We start from the raw sequence: 19,412 nt of genomic DNA, 5'->3' as shown, positions 1-19,412 counted from the left end.
AAAAAACCTGTCTACATTTTAGCAATTATTTGCTGACGAAAAAACACTTGCAAACATTCCTGGATCAGCCCCTGAGTGGACAATTTCAATACTCGCTGTCCATCAACAGATACGTGGACTGCACACTCATTTTTCTTCCAACCTTTTGTCTGATCTTTTGTCATCAGGTTTTACTACCTATCACCATTTTGGGTTGAATAATTAAGAAATCAGAACAAACAATCACATTGGGCAGGCACACCCAGGTGTATTAATTAGAAGCATCAATTCTCACCGTTAATTTCAAATTAAAAGCAAATTTGCAGTAACTAATCTCAGATGCCGATTCCTCTCCTATCTTCCTCTTTTTCGCATTTGACATTTACCCTATATGGATTGTGCCCTAGTGAATAGGGCTCGTGACTCATGATCAAAGAGGCAGGTGTTCGAAACCAGTTATTGGTCATGTGTTGTGTCCTTGGGCAGGCTGCTTAACCCCCACTTGCCTCTTTCCACCCCGGAGTTGGTAAAAACATTAGAGTAGCATGCGCTGGACTAGCATACCATCCAAGGGGAATATAAATATATATTCTCTCTCTTTTTTATTACTTTACTTTACCCCTGTTAACTACATTGATCTGAATTTTAATGACCTTTTTAATTAAAAACAACACCCACATAATTTCTACTAAACGTTGGCCTACCGCAATTTTCTTCATCATTGTCGTCAAAACAGTCCAGTTGACCGTCACATCGCCAACTCCCATCAATGCAGACAGAGTGACCGCAATCAAAGTTGCGCCACGAACATGGAATGGTGTCTTGAAGTAAACAAGGAACATAAAATGGACAGTTGTAGGTACAATGAACAATTTTTTGCCGATTTCTGATGTTAAAACGTGGGCCGATGTACGGGAATGCATGCGACATTAAGATACTTATTCCATGAATTTCACCCCGAAAATGGATTTGTGTTTACAATTGATATTTACACAATTCGAATTATTGGTGCCCAACAATAACTCGGCCGTTGCAGAGGCCTTTTTCAGAGGTTGCAGAAGAGTTTCGTAAAATACAAACATCCTTGGGCAAACATCTTATTGATGTCCTGCAATGAAATAAACGGGCATCCAAATATGCTGAAAGTGCCAATACGGCAACAGTTTGAAGCTTTAAATAGTGTCCTAAACAGTGTTGTAGTTCTGTGCTATAGTGAAATTTGAGGTTGAACAGCAAGCGATAAGCCCCACCACTAACATTGTTCTAAATTCGTTATTAAAAAATATTGATACATTCCTTGGGAAATATTCCTTTCCAAAATTAAAGTCTACTTAATCAGACCACTTTTCCAGTATTTTGAAACCGTTCTTGTTTTCACTGCGATTGCAGGTTTTTTGATTTATCAAGATTGTATTAATAACATAATATATAATATTGTGTGGTTTTGGTTTTGAAGAACTTTTATAACCATGAAAATGATTATGTATTAAAATGGTAAGAAAAAGCTTTTCTTCAACCCCCTTCCCCTACCCCCTTCCCCTAGATCATTGTTGATCTAGGAAGGTAAGTTGTTCTGAAAAATAGCACTGGTAAAATGGAGAAATAAGCAACTTTGAGCGTAAAAAAGTACCTATAAAAATAAAGTTTCCTATACATGTATTTAAAACCATCAATAGAAGATATGTGCAGTAGACGTGACGTCACACTAACAGACCGGATTACACAAAGTTGTCTTTAAACGCGGCCAACTCTGTATTGCTAATGTGTGGGTATCGATCACTTCGTTAAAATGTTGATGGTACTCTGCAAGAAAGGTATGCTTCATCTCTTTAAGAATATAGACAATGCACAAACACACATACAAGCAGAAATCAAGGGTGCTTACAAGTTGACGGTACACTAGAAGCAGTCAAGACAAATCTCCAAATACTATTCTTGCCAGTTTCCAAACTGAACCACATTGTCCGGTTATCGGAGAGTAGATTTGGTGGAAACCTCCACAGGTGGGAAACAAAGAACGTGTCGTTAGCGCCGCTGTCACCTGCCTTGAATGTGCCGCCCTGAGAACCTGAAAAACTATGAAAAGTGACTAGAACCCTTCGATTCGCCTCTGTCTGTATGGTCCAGGTTGTTTTCAGGTTTCTCGGGTAGATGCTTGGATAAAACGGAGATGTAATCCGGGTGTTTTCGTTCGCACCGAGAAATAAATTGCGATCTGAAGACAAAGAAAGAAAAACATTATTCCTTCAAGTTTTTGTGATAACTTGTGCAATCCATGCTCACCTGTGGTGACACCTAATGAATACCGATAATTAATTTTAAAAGGATTCTACCCCCCCCCCCCCATTGGAACCAACCAACAATAACCTGATGGGGAAAAGAAATGGATTGCTAATATTTAGTAAATGAAAAATTCAAACTTAATGTTATGATTAAATATTATGATTTCCAGCGTTTGGAACATTGTTACAAATGGACAAAGAAAATTGGCTATTTCATTAAACTTTAATACTTTCTTTCTTTCATTTTTTTAAATCATATATTTTGTTCGCACAATTGTGTTGACTTGAAAACGTGTACAAATGTAATTAGTCAGTTGTGTAATTATGTTCTTACTGTCACAATCGAATTCATCACTTCCATCCAAACAATCATTTACTGCGTCACACTTCGAAGAATTACTTATGCAGACTGAATGCCCACAGTCAAACTCGTAAGGAGAACACGTCATTTCCTCTGTACGACCAGAAAAAAAAACAGTCAATCGAATAATGATAATAATCGTGCGTATTTATAAAGCGCACATATCACCGGGACTGGTGCTCAAGACTCTAAATCATAATTACCCCTGCTCATTGGGCCAATGAAAGTTTCAAACCATCTCAGCTCTCTGGGGAGTATATAGCTCGATGCAGCTTGTTAGGCACAAACAAGCTAATTCAATCACAATAACCATCACTGCCCTCACATGAACAAATATACTTGTTGGGTGGAGAGAAGCAATGAGTGACAAAATGTCTTGCCCAAGGGCACACGCACCCTTCTGTTAGCAAAGAATTAAGCCATGAAATTATGCCATGTAGATGCTTGCAATACCTGTAGCTGGCACGCTGGCGACAGACAACAAAAATCCGCGTCCATTGTAACTGCCATCTGATTTGAAAGTAAGCCACATCACCGAACCGCTGGAAAGCAGATCAGGCGGAAGCTTGTGCCAACTCCATCGGAAAAAGGCGTTGTCTGTGCTCCTGTTGCCGTCTCCTGCCTGGACAAAGTCAGTCAGATGTTCGGTTTGGAAGTCGGAGAATCTGACGCGAATCTTGCGGTCTTCGTCGGTGTGGATGATCCATGTAATCTCAATGTTATATGAATACCATGGATAGTTTGTAGACCCCAGCTCGGCTATTTCCATTGCCCCAAGGAACACAACACGATCGTTGTCTATAAAAATCGAAATACAGGTCTGTAAGTAGTTTGAAAGACTCCGTTGGTATATTTACATTCTTCAATTATTAGAATTAGAAATTTTGAAAATTAATGGGGCATATCGTTTTTTTCCATTCCCTTGTTCAAATATTTCTCTCTTACTTGCAAAAAAAGCGGGAAAAAATACAAAGGCTTCGGACAAAATATTCACACGCAGGTCTTATAAAAGAATTCCAATTGATAGACTAAATTTGCCAACATAAGAGTTTCTTTTCCCAGCACAATACATATTAACAAAAATATCACCAAGTTGGTGCTAACCGACAACCAGCTAACCAGATAAAACATATTCTTTTGTTTGACAAACATTTTGACAAACATTAATACAAATTTTGCTCAAGACATGACCAATATCAAATGAATTACTTACGACAGTTGTGCTCGTCACCCTCTGCAACTAACAAGCAATCGACTTGGCCGTCACATTTCCAAATGTCAGGGATGCAGACAGAGTGATGACCACAGTCAAAGTCACTTGGGGAGCACGACGTCAACATTTCTGCAACGATAACAGATGTGTTGTTAATCGATCTTGGTTAAATTCCACACCATAAAATACGGGAAAATGCGAAATTACGTTATTAATTAATGTTAGTGTTTCTTTACACGAATCGTGAAAACAAAAGCCTGTCATCTACAGTCTGACCAAGACCTTATCAGCATTGATTTACAAACCAACGTTAAAAATTACAAGTCACGCAGGATTTATTTTCATGCACTGACGGACCGAGAACGCTGACAGATGATTTTTTTTATTTTCAAGATTACCCAGGCACGAGGATGTATTTGACACCTTGCTATAGGAATTCACATCAAAACATGTACCCTTTGTAGATTTGCGTACCTGAAGAAGGTACAGAAGAAACCACTAAAAAAAATCCAGAGCCGCTGTAATACTCGTCAGAGATAAATCGAAGCCACATGTCACTGCCAGTGGATAGAAGATCGGGAGGCATTCTAGACCCATGCCACTTAAAAAAATCAGTGTTGGCTGCAATGCTACCATCTCCTGCATGGAGAACATCACCACCGTAGTACGTGTAAGTAGAGATTGCAAAGCTGGAGAATTTAATGCGAATCTTCCAACCCACTTCGGTTTGGACGATCCAAGTGATATTGAGGTTGATGGGGTAGTTGACTGGATATAATGTCGAACAAATGCGGGCTGTCTCATTGGCCGGAATAATCAGCAAACGGTCTTTATCTGAAAAGAAACCCGAATCAAAAACTGACTGTTTCTCCTTTGTAGGGAACATCATGAATACATCTTTTTTTTTTTTTTTAAATCATGAAAGGCATACCTGGACCTTAACAGCAAAAAAAAAACACCATTATTGCCTAAAAAAAGACTACTGACGCCTTGTCGCCCAGCGATTCACCTGCCTACTGAAGTTGGTTTGTTTTCTGATAGTAGGTATGTGGGTAGGAGGAGAGTTCCATATTCGGACCGTAGGTGGTAAAAAGAACCTTTGATAAGCAAGTTTGAACTTGTTAACTGAAATGCCAGGTCTGGTAATCGGACAGACTGCCAAAGGCATGGATCTAGAGTATACTTGTGTAGTATCAGCTGGCACAGGGGTACTGGACTTCCTGATATTTTTTGTTCTCTTAGAAAACAAATGTGATTCACCAAAACAACGTGAATAATTTTATCATTACCGCAGTCCAACTCATCATTGCCATCTACGCAGTCTGAGATGGTATCACACTGCAAGGCGTGGCTGAGGCAGACCGAATGGCCGCAATCCACGTCACCCAAGGAACAGGTCAGAGATTCTGAAAATCAAAGCGAAGAAAATCAAGAGGAATATTGTGTAAATCTTGACAATATATCGTCCCCATTTTCGCTACAACCTTATGGCCTGAGACTGACCAGTCAGTTTGCTACACCTCATAAATATTCATGATAAAATTGAGGCACGTCATTTGCCGATTCCGCCGCGCGTCCGAAAAGTAAAAATGATACGCGCCCGCTTGACGTCATCCCGTTGAGCATCCACTTCACTTCTGGGCGGTATTTTTTTCTGGTAGCACCAGAAAGTTCCCTCAAGTAGTCCACGCAAATAGATTTTGTTTTTTCTTACAAGTCATGTGTTTTCAATACAAAATTCGTGCATGTGGGCCAGTCTATGAATTTGGAGTCCAAAGTGACTTTTTGTCCTGTTCCTGTTACACGGGAACTTTGTAATTTTTTCATTCAAGTGTCATTGACGTTGACTAGATTTTTTTTTTTTTATTCGTTGAGGATAATTAGCTCCTTCACTTAACCAGTTTTGGATTAATATTACCGCTACATTAAAGAGCGAACCTTGAATAACAGACTCATAGAAGTCAGATGCAACAGGAACAGGAAAATGTGGACACCAGAGTATTTCCGAGAATGGTCCACAGGTCCATTATATGCCTACCAGTTAACGGGACGCTCGTAGCCAGTATGTCTAAGAAGTATGCGTTAAACGACTTTCCGTGCTCGAAGGTAACCCACAGCTTATTCCCGTCTGACAGCAGGTCTGGGGGTATATGTTCATTATAGCTAGACTCTCTGCTCCATTCAAAAAAGACACTTGCGTTGTTGGTACTATCGTCACCATCACCGGCTTGCAATACGTAGGATCCACTCAAGCGGAGGTAACCGGTGTGATAAGTGATGAGAACCTTCTGGTCTTCCGCAGTCTGAATGAGCCACATGGAGTTGATATGAATAGATGAAATGTGTATGGTGGCTGTTTCACTGGCACGGAGGAATATTTCATGAGTACCTGGCAGATAAAAAGTAGAAATAGAAATAGGTCAAACATTTCAAAGTGAATGGCTATGATGTCTACATGTATATAAATGGAACATTGTTGCAGCTGACGTATGATCCCCTATTCAGATTAACGTGAATGACCATCCACACCTCGGGTAAAATAGGGAAAGCGAAGTTGATGTCACAAATCGTGCAATGAAAAGTCACCGTACTTGAATTACATTCAATTTTTGCCATTTGTTGTTTTTGTCATAAGCTTCCTTTACATTTGCACTCCCATGGCAAATAGACCATTCTTCACCAAGTAATTAGGTCTCAGTATAGGTGTACTCCTGTCTGAGCAACTACTGGCGAATTAGGTTGGTGACGTTAGAAGAAAAAAAAATTAAAAGCTTTTAAAGTTGCTCAAATACTGGACTTCCTCCGTATTGTGACGCACACAGTAGAGACAGCAATATGTGAAAACAAGTTGTTTTAAGGAATTGAAATCATTTTTTTTTCACTTGATATTTACTACGGAAGATAGTAACCTTTTATTGACCAACACAAATTTAAGTCTGTTCCAGATGCCTGTCCAGATGCATGTCTAGTTATCCTGTGAATTTTCAGACACAATTTAAAGAGGTTCATCCAAAAATGATTGCAGTATTTTTCTCGGCGTCATGTACATTAGTCTGTTGATTTTCCCTCGTTATTAGCCAGGTAATTAGTTTATATCTCCCAGAATCCGGAGTAAAAAAAACCAAGTGAAACTTAAAAAAAAAAAAAAAAACGGTCTCGAATTTGATTTCCGCAGAACAACTTTTCCCTCACATGTAACTGCCGTCCCCTGTATGGCTCGACACGGAGAGGGCTCATAGCCACACTGACGAGGCTTCTAGTTAACCAGTTTATACCAATCCTGCTAATTGATGAATTCCATTAAAATATTAATGGGGTTTTACCACAGCCTAGTTCATCGCGTCCATCAAAACAGTCCGGTACATCATCACACTGCCAGGAAGAGGCGATACACACAGAATGCCCACAGTCAAACTGGTAAGGGGAACATGTCAAATTGTCTAGGACAAATGGGTGAAATGAAAGGATACATTTTAGTGACAGAATCGTCGTGTACACATTTCAAAATGCTAGGCTCATATGAAACTTGGCAAAAAAAACAAACACCGGCTGGTTTTAATGCACTGATGAGGACTCTTGTCATTCCTTTTAAGCGCGCCGCTCTTAGCTGGCTTTCCTGAAATGACATCACAGCAACAGCGCCCCAGTTGTCCGGAAAAGCAAGGATAATATTAAATGGTTAAAGAATAACCAACAAAGTTGCACAAAATGTGTTCCTACAAAAATTCATTTCATTTGAACATTTCATCAGATCATACATCTTTATTGATTTTTGTTTGCCTTATGGCTTACCAGAGGCAGGTACGCTGCGTGCTGTCAGCAGAAACCCTGAATATCTATTATTTTCATCGGCAGTGAACCGAAGCCACATGGTATTACCAGCTGACAGCAGATCGGGCGGGTTTCTGTACCCACTCCACTGGAAAAACACATTGTGGGTGCTATTGTTGCCATCACCGGCCTGCAAGACATCATACCAATACTCGGTAGAAAACCGGCTAAAGGAAATGCGGATCTTGCGAGCTTCTTCGGTTCGGATGATCCACGTTATCTGGATGTCATTGTCGTACGCGCTGGGGTATCCAGTCGAGGCAAGCTCAGCTGTTTCGGATGCTCCAATGTAAACGAGACGGTCCTCGTCTGGGTATTAAAATTCAAATATATTAGTAATAGCTTGCTTTAAGATCTTGTGTGCACATTAGTTTGAGTGCAATTTTCGCTCTTCTCCTGCTTGCGAACAAAACTAAATCACCAAGTGTACAGAAAATAATTCCCACTATTTATAGCAAACCTCTTCCTTTGTGAATAATATTCGAAACCTAGTTTTTTTTAGCTTATATGTACAGGACAACAAAAAGTTAATCCAAAATAATGGATTTTAGTAAGTAAACATTCTGATCTTGTGCACTGTCAGTGTGTTTACAGTGTGAGCTCAATTATGAAAGCCACCACTATAGGTCAGCCCAACTTGGAGAAAATTTGTTTCACCTAAATGATTTAAATCACCATTGACAAAGGCCAAAAAAAAAGTATCCGGTTTTTGGTATGGAGCTTGCCCAAAAAGTGGTGCGGCGACGCGGCTTTTTTTTTACCTGTTTTTTTTTGCTTCAAATGTCGGCTTATGACTGCAAATGGTGCCCGACTAAAATTAGTGCAAATATTATGGGAGACCAGAGAGGCCACATAAAGCTTATTCTCGATCATAACCCCATCTAAAAACACGTTAAAATTGTGCAGCAGCAGGATTCCAGTCAAACCAGTGAGTTTGGCGGTTTTGAGACATCATCTTTCATTGAATTTTTTTTTTTCATTTTGCCGACGCGCATGGCTACGGCGACGCGCGCGCATACCAGAAACCGGAGACTTTTTTTTTTGGCCTAAAGGATGCAAATAAGCTATGCATAGAAAATCGATAAATCACTCTTTTAGATGCCAGTACTACGACAGCGTCCAAATACTATTTGTATACATAGTAGTCCAGCATGGGCGTAACCTGGATTTTGCTAGATGGGGCAAAGACAATTATTTTTTTTCCCCCAAAAATCCCTTTATTTTACAGCATTTTCCCGAATGATTTCCTCAGAACAACTTTTCCCTCACATGTTACTATCACTGCTGTGTGGCTCGATGCAGAAAAAGCTCAGTATTTTAGCCACACTGACGAGGCTACTAGTTAAACAGTTAATAACAATCCTGCTCATTGATGAATTCCATTAAAATATTAATCGGGGTTTTACCACAGCCTAGTTCATCGCGTCCATCAAAACAGTCTGACACGTCATCACACTGCCAGGAAGAGGCGATACACACATAATGCCCACAGTCAAACTGGTAAGGGGAACATGTCAAATTGTCTAGGACAAATGGGTGAAATGAAAGGATACATTTTAGTGACAGAATCGTTGTGTACACATTTCAAAATGCTAGGCTCATATGAAACTTGGCAAAATGCCTCACCGTCTGAGTTTACTGCACTTAAGAGGACTCTTATCGTTCCCTTCTCAGCTCGCTTGCCCTCTCAGTATCTCAAGTTTTAATCTCCTTCGGGCAGTCTATTATTGGATGAATGCCCACCACCAACAGAAAACAATTCACTCGACTGAATGACGTTAGATCTGCCTGAACCATGGAGAAAGGAACAACCCTCCAATGACCTAAACACATCAAGTGTATACGTGATCAAGTGGTTTCTGTCCAGTAAAGGAGCTATCTTCGTATTCATGTTGTTTTATCGTTCAAATTGCGCACAAATAATGGACATTCTGAATTGTGGGACTGTGCACATAATTGTAGGCACACCGGCCATCATATACACTCGGCTCACAGACCCCCCCCCCCATATACCTAGGCTTTTAAAAGGAACAATCACCCTATGCATGTTTAAAGGACCAATACAATCCCAAAAAAATGCACCTTTGTGTCACATTTAACCTTATTTTAAGTTCATTTTACCATTTTCAAGGGTATTTTGGTGCCTTTTTATGCTAATGTAAATGTCTACATTCTTGAGCAAAAAAGTGATGTCATATCAGAAACCTACATGTTAAAGCTACTCCAGCACAAAAAGGTTACCAGGATTTTTGATATTTTGCTGTTGTAAATGTTCTTTTCTTTGGTGATTCGGCGTCAGTACATGGCAATAGGCCAATGAGCAAACTCTTCTCACACATGTTTAAATGAGCAGATGTTTTGCTTCACATTTGAACAGAAAACGTCTAGACTGAACAGAGTGTTCCTGAAATGACATCACAGCAACAGCGCCCTCAGTTGTCCGGAACAGCAGGGACAATATTAAATGTTTAAAGAAGTGCACTTTTGAATACAATTAGGCCTAACCAAAAACGTTGCACAAACTGTGTGTTATTACGAAAAATTCATTTCATTTTAACTTTTTTTTTCCAACGAGCAATACCGTGTAAAGAGCTGCCTCAAAAGGTCAGATCATACATCTTAATTGATTTCTTTTGTTACAATAATATTGCATTATGGCTTACCAGAGGCAGGTACGCTGCGTGCTGTAAGTAGAAACCCTTGATATTGGTAACTTTTGTCAGCAGTGAACCGAAGCCACATGGTATTTCCAGCTGACAGCAGATCGGGCGGATTTCTGCTCCCACTCCACTGGAAGAACACATTGTGGGTGCTATTGTTGCCATCACCGGCCTGGAAGACGTCATTCAAATACTGGGTATAAAACTGGGTAAAGGAAATGCTGATCTTGCGAGCTTCTTCGGTTCGGATGATCCACGTTATCTGGATGTCATTGACGTACGAGCTCGGGTATCTAGTCGAAGCAAGCTCAGCTGTTTCGGATCCTCCAATGTAGACGATGCGGTCCTCGTCTGTGTATTAAAATTTAAACATATTAGTAATAGCTCGCTTATAAATCTTGTGTGCACATGTGTTTGAGCACAATTTTCGCTTTTCTCCTTCTTGCAGACAAAAAGAAATCACAATAGTGTACAGAAAAATCTCTTTTTCCCCACTTATTAATAGCAAACCTCTTCCTCTGTGAAAAATATATGAAACCTAGTTGTCTTAAAGCTTATATGTACAGGACAACGAAACAGTTAATCCAAAAAATAAATGGATTTTAATAGGTAAACATTCTGAACTTACAGTATGAGTTCAATTATGAAAGCCACCAGTACTACAGGTCAGCCAAACTTGGAGAAAGTTTGTTTCACCTAAATATTTTAAAATTACCTTTGACTGAAGGGTGCAAGTAAGCTATCCTTAGAAAACCGATAAATCATTCTTTTAGATGCTAGTACAATGACAGCGTCCAAATAATATTTGTTTGCATAATTATCCAGCATGGGCGTCGTCAGGAGTTTTTCTAGAGGGGGGGAACAAAAATTCCCCCAAATCCTTACATTTTCCAGCATTTCCCCGATTGATCATGTTTTCCAGGGTGGGCAGGGACATTTCCCCCCCCCCCCTCACCCTTGCCCCCCACCCAATAAATAAACAACAATATGACCTCGTATCTCTTTTTTTCTTTGTTTTGGTCCCTTTTTTCTCTTTTTTTTTGGCTTGCGCCCCTTGTCCCCCCCCCCCGCGTCACCCATGTTATCCAGTACTTTCAGATTTTGTTCATCCACCCTCTGATTACAAACTCACATTTCGATAATGAATTCTTCAATCTTTATTTTATTGCTTAAAATGCGTTTTTTGGTGCATTTTTAGCTTTATACTTATACAAAGTTTAAATGGTTACCGTTGTAAATTTGCTGTAAAAGGTGAATTATTGTTGTTTCACTATATGACAGTAAGTCTATGAGCAAAATTTACAAACACAATGTTTGCAATGAAAAATGTGGGGGTTCACAATAGTATTTGAACAGAAAAAAAACTAAACCGAAAAGTAGGTGCCGGAAATGACGTCACATCAGTAGCTTTCTCAGTACAAAGAAAATGTATGGAACATTTTAAAGAGCACAAAGTTGAACAAAAAGTGATGTCGAAACAGTTTTCATATCACAAGAATGACAAATTTGCACACAATATTTTTTAGTGCAAAATTGATGTCATGAAATCTTTACGTTTACATTATCTGACTCTTCATTACCGCAATTTAGTTCATCCGTTCCTTCAAAGCAGTCATTTACACGGTCACACTGCAGGGTGCCACGGATGCAGTACTGTCCACAGTCAAATTCAGTACGAGAACAGGTCAACATTTCTGAAAAACACAACGAGAAAGAAAACCTAAAAACGTGGGAAGGTCAATGACAGGGGCAGTGCATTCACAGAACTATTTTGAAAAGTACAGCCGGGTTTTCATATATATATATATATATATATTTTTTACAGTTTTAGAACATGCCAGACATTTTTTTTTCTTCACAGGTGGAAATTGCCTCACATAATTATTTGGCTTTTATGACTTTTGAAAAAGTAGTAAACCTGAAAATGCAATAAAAAAAATCATTTCAAATTTTCCCGTATTACAAATACATAGTTTGAGTTTGTGCGATTGGGCAACAATTAAAAAATGGACTCTTGTCAAAAAGAACGAACTGACCAAACGGGGATAAAAAAACATGCATCATACAATATCAATAAGGTTGCTTGGGAAACTTTTGTTAACAACTTGAGTTGTCCTCCAAAATGTGGTTTCCACAGACATGTTTTAGCAAAATTTTTACTATAACTATAATTATCACTGATATATAACTATAATTTAAAGGGGCACTGCATCCTGAAATCCACGAAATTTTTATATTTGGATTGTTTACCTATCCCTTTTCAAACATCTGGTTGAAAGGAAACCAACCTTATGTCTTACCGCTCCCGAAAAAAGACGAAACAAAAAACCGGTGCGAACACGTTCTTCATGTCGTTTCAGGTTATGTACGTTACACGTTTTGTATCGTACTTGCAGCACCAATGGTAATTACACACAGCACCAATGCACTAAAATGTGGTTTCTTACAAGTCCGCAAAAGGCGTGCACTTTATGAACAGCCCGACTTTTTCTGGGTTGCAAAAGTGGACCCCGAAAGTCGTTCGCGCACGCACAACCCAAGAATAAAAACAACAACGCCCAGTTTTTAAAGGAAAGTTGTGTGGATGTTTATATCCTATGCGTTTTGTAGTCCAATTGGGTTCATTGCAGGACGCAGTATCCCTTCAAACACTTTTGTACCCATTTTTCATCTTAATGACGTTAAATGTTGCAAAGTATTCTTTATACTAGATAACATGCATAACATGCCACAATCATCCACAAATCTAAAAACATTGTTCGGCTCTAATATTGGGTAATAGTTATTGCATGTGTTTAGAAATGTATTTAAGCTCTGGAACACAATTAAATTAGAACATCAATGTACTCCTTCCGCACAAAGAGGAGTAGTGTGATCAACAGACGCACATATTGCATGGGCCTACCTGTCGAGGGAACACTGGAAGCCGCCAGCATAAACCCAGAAGCACCCCGCTGGTAGTCGGTGATGAATCGCATCCACATCTCATTCCCATTGGACAGCAGGTTGGGCGGGAGCGTAAACCCATTCTCCTCGAAGAACTGGTTCGCAGTAACATTTGTACCGTCGCCAGTCTGGATGTAGTCGCCGCCACGCCAAGTATCGACCCTAAACTCAACGAAGGTGATGGCAATCTTGTGATTCTCCTCAGTACGGATGATCCACGTCTTGTCGGCATTGTTTGGATACGTGAACGGGAAGTTGGGTGAAATTATTCGTGTTGATGCATTTCCTGCGATGGTTAAATTTTGGATTTCTGCAAATGAAAGTAAAATACAGTGTGTTATACACATGCCTTTGCAGTAAGAAAGCATTTTTTTTACGTGCTGCGGTTCCGTTTGTTGTGTGATGAAAAGGGGAAATGAGCCGATGGATTTCACGAATAACCTGCTCGACAAAAACGGATACATCAGTACAATACAGAATAAAACCACTTTTCATTACGTACAACATAACACTGGTCAGTCATTAATGAAAAACAAATGAATTCACATGTTCTTTTAACCTTAAAAGGGCCGGGGCGGAATCCCGCCCCCCTCAACTTTTTTCCGCGATAGCTTTGAAAAAGAAAGAGTTTGCGACCCGAGCTGTTATGAATTTTTAGCCTCGAGCCTTGCGCATCTTTTGATACCAAAAACATTAAAAATCAGGCTAAGCACCGTGAAAAATAAATTTTCCCATATACGTCGTATACACAGAGCAATATTACCATTCGTACACATGAGTGAATCAGCAAGATTCCATAGCCCTTTGACTTATAGTCACAAAATTGCACCATGGCATATTGTTGAAAAGCTATTCAAAACTTAATTGAATTGTATTTACGTACACAATTATAGGTAAATTATTGGGGGAGGGTGGCTAAATACGTTGCTACTAGGTGGTCGACCTGATGTCATGTGATTCAGGTCTGACCACTGAACATGTAGTCTGACCACAGTTCCAAAAAGTTGAGTTTCGGCGGAGGACGAAAAGCCGGAACATACAAAATCCTCGTGACGCAGAAGAGAATCTGGTCTAGGGGCTACTTGGCATGGTAACCCGCCGCCCCTCCGCGAGAGAGCGATACCACGGCCAACCAATATCTCCAAAGGAAGAATAGAAGTTGGTTCGGAGTGATGAATCCGAAAATGATGCTTACGAGGTTGGATTTGTAGTTTATATATGCCTAATTTGCATAATTCTTTAACACCTGTCGTTTTTATATATTTTGTTCCCATAATGTGGGTATCTTATTTTATTATTTTATTTTTTGAAAAGTTTGTTTTGGTGATTCTACTTATACTTCCTTACTTCAACTACATTTTGTAAATAATACAAGTGAATGAATAATTATGAGGACATCCAAAATGACTAACAATCCAAAATGGCCACAATTACACCCTAAAGTTTACCGCATTTACTTTGTCCCCAGATATCATCAAGTAGTCTTGCCAAACCTCAGTATCGATGAACTTCAAATTCACCATGTTGATTACCCTATTAACAACCTTTATGGTAAAATCATGTGAACAAAGATAACATTGTGATATAAAAGGGGGAAACAGGGTGTCTGTAGATAGGGCTTAAAAGTAGATGAAGGGTTGCCTGACGTGGAAGACTTGAACAAGTTAAAGGGCATTTCAAAAAATATTGGTAAGAAAAAGTTTTGTCGTTGACACAATTGTTGTCAGCAACAATAATCTTTTATTGGGGGGGGGGTTCCTTGAATTTGTTTAAGTCCCCCATATTAGGCAACCTTTTGCGAAATGTTTTGCCCAATTTACGGACACCTCATTCCCCCCTGTTTTCCTTTTTTTGCCTAAATATCAAGATGTTATCATTTTGACCTAATGTCTCTTGTATTTTTGTAAGGGTAACTGTGCTAGTACGTAACTTTGTGAATTTGAAGCTAGGGTGGCATGGGTGGCTTGTACGTAAAGCGCTCGCCTCTCACCAAGGTGACCACGGTTCGAATCCTGGCCGCGGATCGCATGTGAGTAGAGTTGTGAGTTGGTTCTCTCCTGTGCCACGAGGTTTTTTTTTCTACTGGCCCTCCGGTTTTCCTCCCTCCGGAAAAATCAGACACTTTCGATCTCAGGCTGTGCTCCGTGGTCAATATGGGTCGATGTGGCCGGCAGCCACATCCAGCTGCGAGTAAGGATGGTAAGCCTCCCAAATTATTATTATTATAATTATTATTATTATCAAAAATGACTTTTGGCGAGACTAATTGATAATATCTGAGGAAAAGTAAATGTGCACAGCCTTAGGGTATAATAGCAGCCATTTTGGATTGTTTCTATGCCCTCATAATTATTCAGTCACGTATATGCTTTGGAACATGTTATTTGAAGTAAGGAAGTGTACGTATAATCACCAAAAATAAACTTTTAAAAAATAAAATAACCAAAAATATAACCAAATATGGAAACAAATATATTACACGACACGTATTAAAGATTTATGCAAATTAGGCATTTTCCCACTGAAATCTAGCTTAGTAACCATCATTTACGAATTCAGCATCTCCAAATGAATAGATAAAATAGCTATGTTACCAACTTCTTCTAAAAACGGTCTCTTCTCTTGCCTTAAATGAGCCTTTTTTTGAAACATCGCCTAGACTACAAGTGTCTCTGCTCCACGAGCAGGGTCTGTGGTGGCTGACCCGGGTGAGCACCGAGAAAGACGTCAGAGCTAATCGTCAGACCCATGTCGACCCTGGTTAGCTAAACAAACGCACCATTATCATCCAGGATTTCATGCACATGCCTGTACTAGTGAACCACACGTATGACGCATGAGTGTCTTTTAAAGGAACCTAGACAACGGCCCTACTATTGTGTGTGCCTGTAAAACCAATGCTTTTGTCTCGAGCCTGCGCACATAAAAGCCCGCGTCTTTTATTACATGAAAACATAGGGCCTACCACATAATTTCCCAGTAGCTAGGCACTGGTCAAGAGTGGGCCCTGATTCAAAAGACGGCAATACATAAGCCTAAACATTGGTGCTGCTGTCGCGTGTGCCTGAAAATTCCATGTTTTATCTCAAGCCCGCGAGAACAAAAAACCGCATCTCTCGTTACCATGGAGATATGACAACATAGGGACTATACATGTCAAAGTAGCTAGGCACTGGTAAAGAGGGGGACCTATTCAAAAAGAGGGCAATATAGAAAACTAGACACTGGTGCTGCTCTACGATCTTGCGTGTGCCTGCAAATGCCATGTTTTATCTCGAGCCCGCGCAAACAAATAACCGCGTCTCTCCTTACCGTGGAGATATGAGGCCATAACCTAGGCACTATACTAAAAGGAATGGCTCGTTTAAACTTTAACAGCAAAGTAACTCAACATTAATCGACTCGACACTGTTGACCTTAGGACTTGACTTGTTATGAATAAAGGAATAAAATTTGTGTGTTGGGAGGTTTTAAAAACCCAGTTGAAGACCAGACAGAGTCTGGATGGGTGATCATTAAATGAGAAGAAACCGAGGGTTATTATCAGGATTCCAGACTCCAACCGGTCTGAAACAGAGTGTTTATCTTTCCGCTAAAAAAAAAAAAATCTTTTCGGTTCAAAAATCAAAACCCTTCAAGAGTTATTAATGAGTAAATATCACACTTTTTACCGGCTTCCATTGGTCGATACCGAGACCCACGCCAAGTCACGCCGAGTGATGCTAATGAATATGATATTATGTGCTTTGTCATTGTGTTACCGGGCCGAAATCGGTAAACCATATAGCCCCCTTTGACGCTATAGGATCTTTGCTGAAAAGTATGTAGGTGGCTTGTCGCGTGAACTTTAAAATTCGCCCTTCGCAACCACACGGCTGCATAGGGGCTGGGGAACATAGGGACTAGCCAACATCGGGTGGACCCGTACAGGGTGTACTCTGAAAATCGGTCTCACCTTTCACAAAAAAAAACCCAACAAAACCCCAAAATGTAGACACTGTCAGCACATGTGCATGCATCTCGCGTTAAAATAGCTGATGGCAAGTTGACGAACTTGACGGGAAAACGTATCATTAGTGTCACACACAAAACAAAAAGAAACGTTTTTCCTTATTTTAAGGGTCCATACCTGCCTTATTTATGTGTCTTAATTATGTATGTACTGCAAACAGACTAATACGTATTTCTGTAACCAGGGAAAAAAAGGTCTTTTGCATGCGTGTTGAAACGAAACTTCTCGGATCAAAGCGGTCTACAAAAAGGCTTTTAAAATCATCTTGGACCATGACCACTTTTATGTTAAAACCTTGGCTCGAAAGAGGTAAGACCTTTTTCTAAAACTTTCCAAATCTTGTGTTGCTTCTGAGCGTTTTCAGAGCTAGTTTTCCAAAAATAATTATACTCGTGCTATGGAGCTTCCACCAACTCGACATTTACAGCCGTGTGGTTGCGATCGCGAAAGCGTGCCGGTTCCTAAGCAAAGCTAATCCGATAGCGTACTTTGACGCTGTAACACAGTAGTGAAATTGGTGATCCCCAAAAAACTTGGCATTTTTAAAATGAAAACTACATGCAGGACATGTTCACGTTGGTGGGCAAAAATTTTGAAAGTTATTTTATCCCGTTTGGAAACCGTATCTTCACGCAACTGTGTTCCCCAGTTCAATGTTCCCCAGTCCCTATGTTCCACAGTCATTAACATAGGAACTGATGAAACATAGGGACTGGGGAGCATAGGGATGGGTGCGTACCTATGTTCCCCTGACCCCGTCCCTGTGTTACCCGGTCCCCAATCCTAACCCTATCACTAAGAACTGGGGAACATAGCAATTGGGTAACATATAGGGACTGGGGAACATAGGGACTGGGGAACATAGGGACGGGTGCGTACTTATGTTCCCCAGACCCCAGTCCCTATGTTACCCGGTCCCCAATCCGAAACCTATAACCCTATCATTAAGGACAGGGAACATTTAGGGACTACATGGGGACAATAGGGACTGGGGAATATTGGTATGCAGCCCCTGTACTCACGGCGAATTTAAACAATGGATCTGCGGCTCATCTGCGTCGACACATTATTTAGGCAGCCTTGATCTTTTATATACAAATCGTGGGGCAAGTTGGTGTTTCAAAATGAGGGAATGGAAAGAATACAAATTTGAATTCTGTAGACGTCGGGAGTCCCACAACGTAGCGCACTTCACGTTTCCTACGAATTTATTTATGCAGTGTCGCCAAAACCCCTTCTGATTCTGTAACCTCAAAAAAGCTTGCTGTTGAACCCTTGTAAAAACAAACGTGTCTTGAAATTAAGCCCGAACGTAATAGGTGGTAAAATGGGCACAAAATCGAGAAAATGTTCCCTGACGTACGTGAGCCACTTACAAAAGAACAAAAAAACTATACTCAGAAATCCCCCAGTGTTCATATCAGAATAAGGGAGACGTTACATTTCCTGAGAGGTTTAAATATATAAAGGCATCATGATTATTAGTATTATATCTATTTAACTCTGGCGAACAAACGGCCGGATTGCGGTACAATTAAATAATGATTTCAGGTTTAAAAGATAGGCATTAAAAACCTTTAAAAAGTTATATACATTCCTTCAGATATAACATAACTATTTAAGAGCAACAATGTTATACAGAGTTAACACTAACCCCTGGACCATTCTAGCCAAGCTCTACTTCTCGATAAAAATATTTTGCGCACTTAAACATTTGAACATTTCAAAATATGTCTTTAACGTTGACAAATTTCGACAAGGCATCATTATCTCCACTCAACTATCTTAAACGTTCACTTCCGATTTTAAAATAAACTCAAAAAATCACGCCCATTTAAATATTTTTTCTAAAGTTAGTGACGTACATAGTCTCAAAGGTTTATGAATGTATGGAGCTTATTGAAATTTAATTCATTGTAAAATGTAAGATAAATGGCCATAACAAGTAACACTAGTGCGAGAAAAAAATCAACGTGCGCCACGTTAGGGGACATCACATTATATTTGTTTAATTGAGGGGAGAGGGAAAATACAATGTGGTACCTTGAGCATCCGAGGATGGGACTATGACTGCAGCTATAGACAATGCAGCTAGCAGCATCTCAGTCGCTCTACGTCGACGACGCAT

At 39.9% G+C, this 19,412-nt stretch overlaps 1 protein-coding gene across 1 annotated transcript in view; it reads right to left on the bottom strand.

Moving 5' to 3' along the window:
- LOC119720470 overlaps positions 1 to 19,412 on the bottom strand; it is a 47,619-nt gene extending 28,207 nt beyond the window's left edge. The window contains exons 1-14 of the mRNA XM_038190141.1: positions 19,328 to 19,412; positions 13,232 to 13,582; positions 11,907 to 12,020; positions 10,330 to 10,677; positions 9,073 to 9,189; positions 7,628 to 7,975; positions 7,159 to 7,275; positions 5,874 to 6,224; positions 5,125 to 5,241; positions 4,310 to 4,669; positions 3,836 to 3,964; positions 3,076 to 3,420; positions 1,910 to 2,194; positions 684 to 800 (exon numbers count right to left, since the gene is read on the bottom strand). Coding sequence (XP_038046069.1) covers positions 684 to 800; positions 1,910 to 2,194; positions 3,076 to 3,420; positions 3,836 to 3,964; positions 4,310 to 4,669; positions 5,125 to 5,241; positions 5,874 to 6,224; positions 7,159 to 7,275; positions 7,628 to 7,975; positions 9,073 to 9,189; positions 10,330 to 10,677; positions 11,907 to 12,020; positions 13,232 to 13,582; positions 19,328 to 19,412 — 3,184 coding nt within the window. The remainder of the gene's footprint in view (positions 1 to 683; positions 801 to 1,909; positions 2,195 to 3,075; positions 3,421 to 3,835; positions 3,965 to 4,309; positions 4,670 to 5,124; positions 5,242 to 5,873; positions 6,225 to 7,158; positions 7,276 to 7,627; positions 7,976 to 9,072; positions 9,190 to 10,329; positions 10,678 to 11,906; positions 12,021 to 13,231; positions 13,583 to 19,327) is intronic.

This window comes from Patiria miniata, unplaced genomic scaffold (assembly GCF_015706575.1).
Source record: "Patiria miniata isolate m_02_andy unplaced genomic scaffold, ASM1570657v1 HiC_scaffold_9, whole genome shotgun sequence".
In the NCBI taxonomy this organism is placed as follows: domain Eukaryota; kingdom Metazoa; phylum Echinodermata; class Asteroidea; order Valvatida; family Asterinidae; genus Patiria; species Patiria miniata.
Note: the sequence above shows the minus strand (reverse complement) of the source record. Positions and strands in the feature narration are given on the sequence as shown.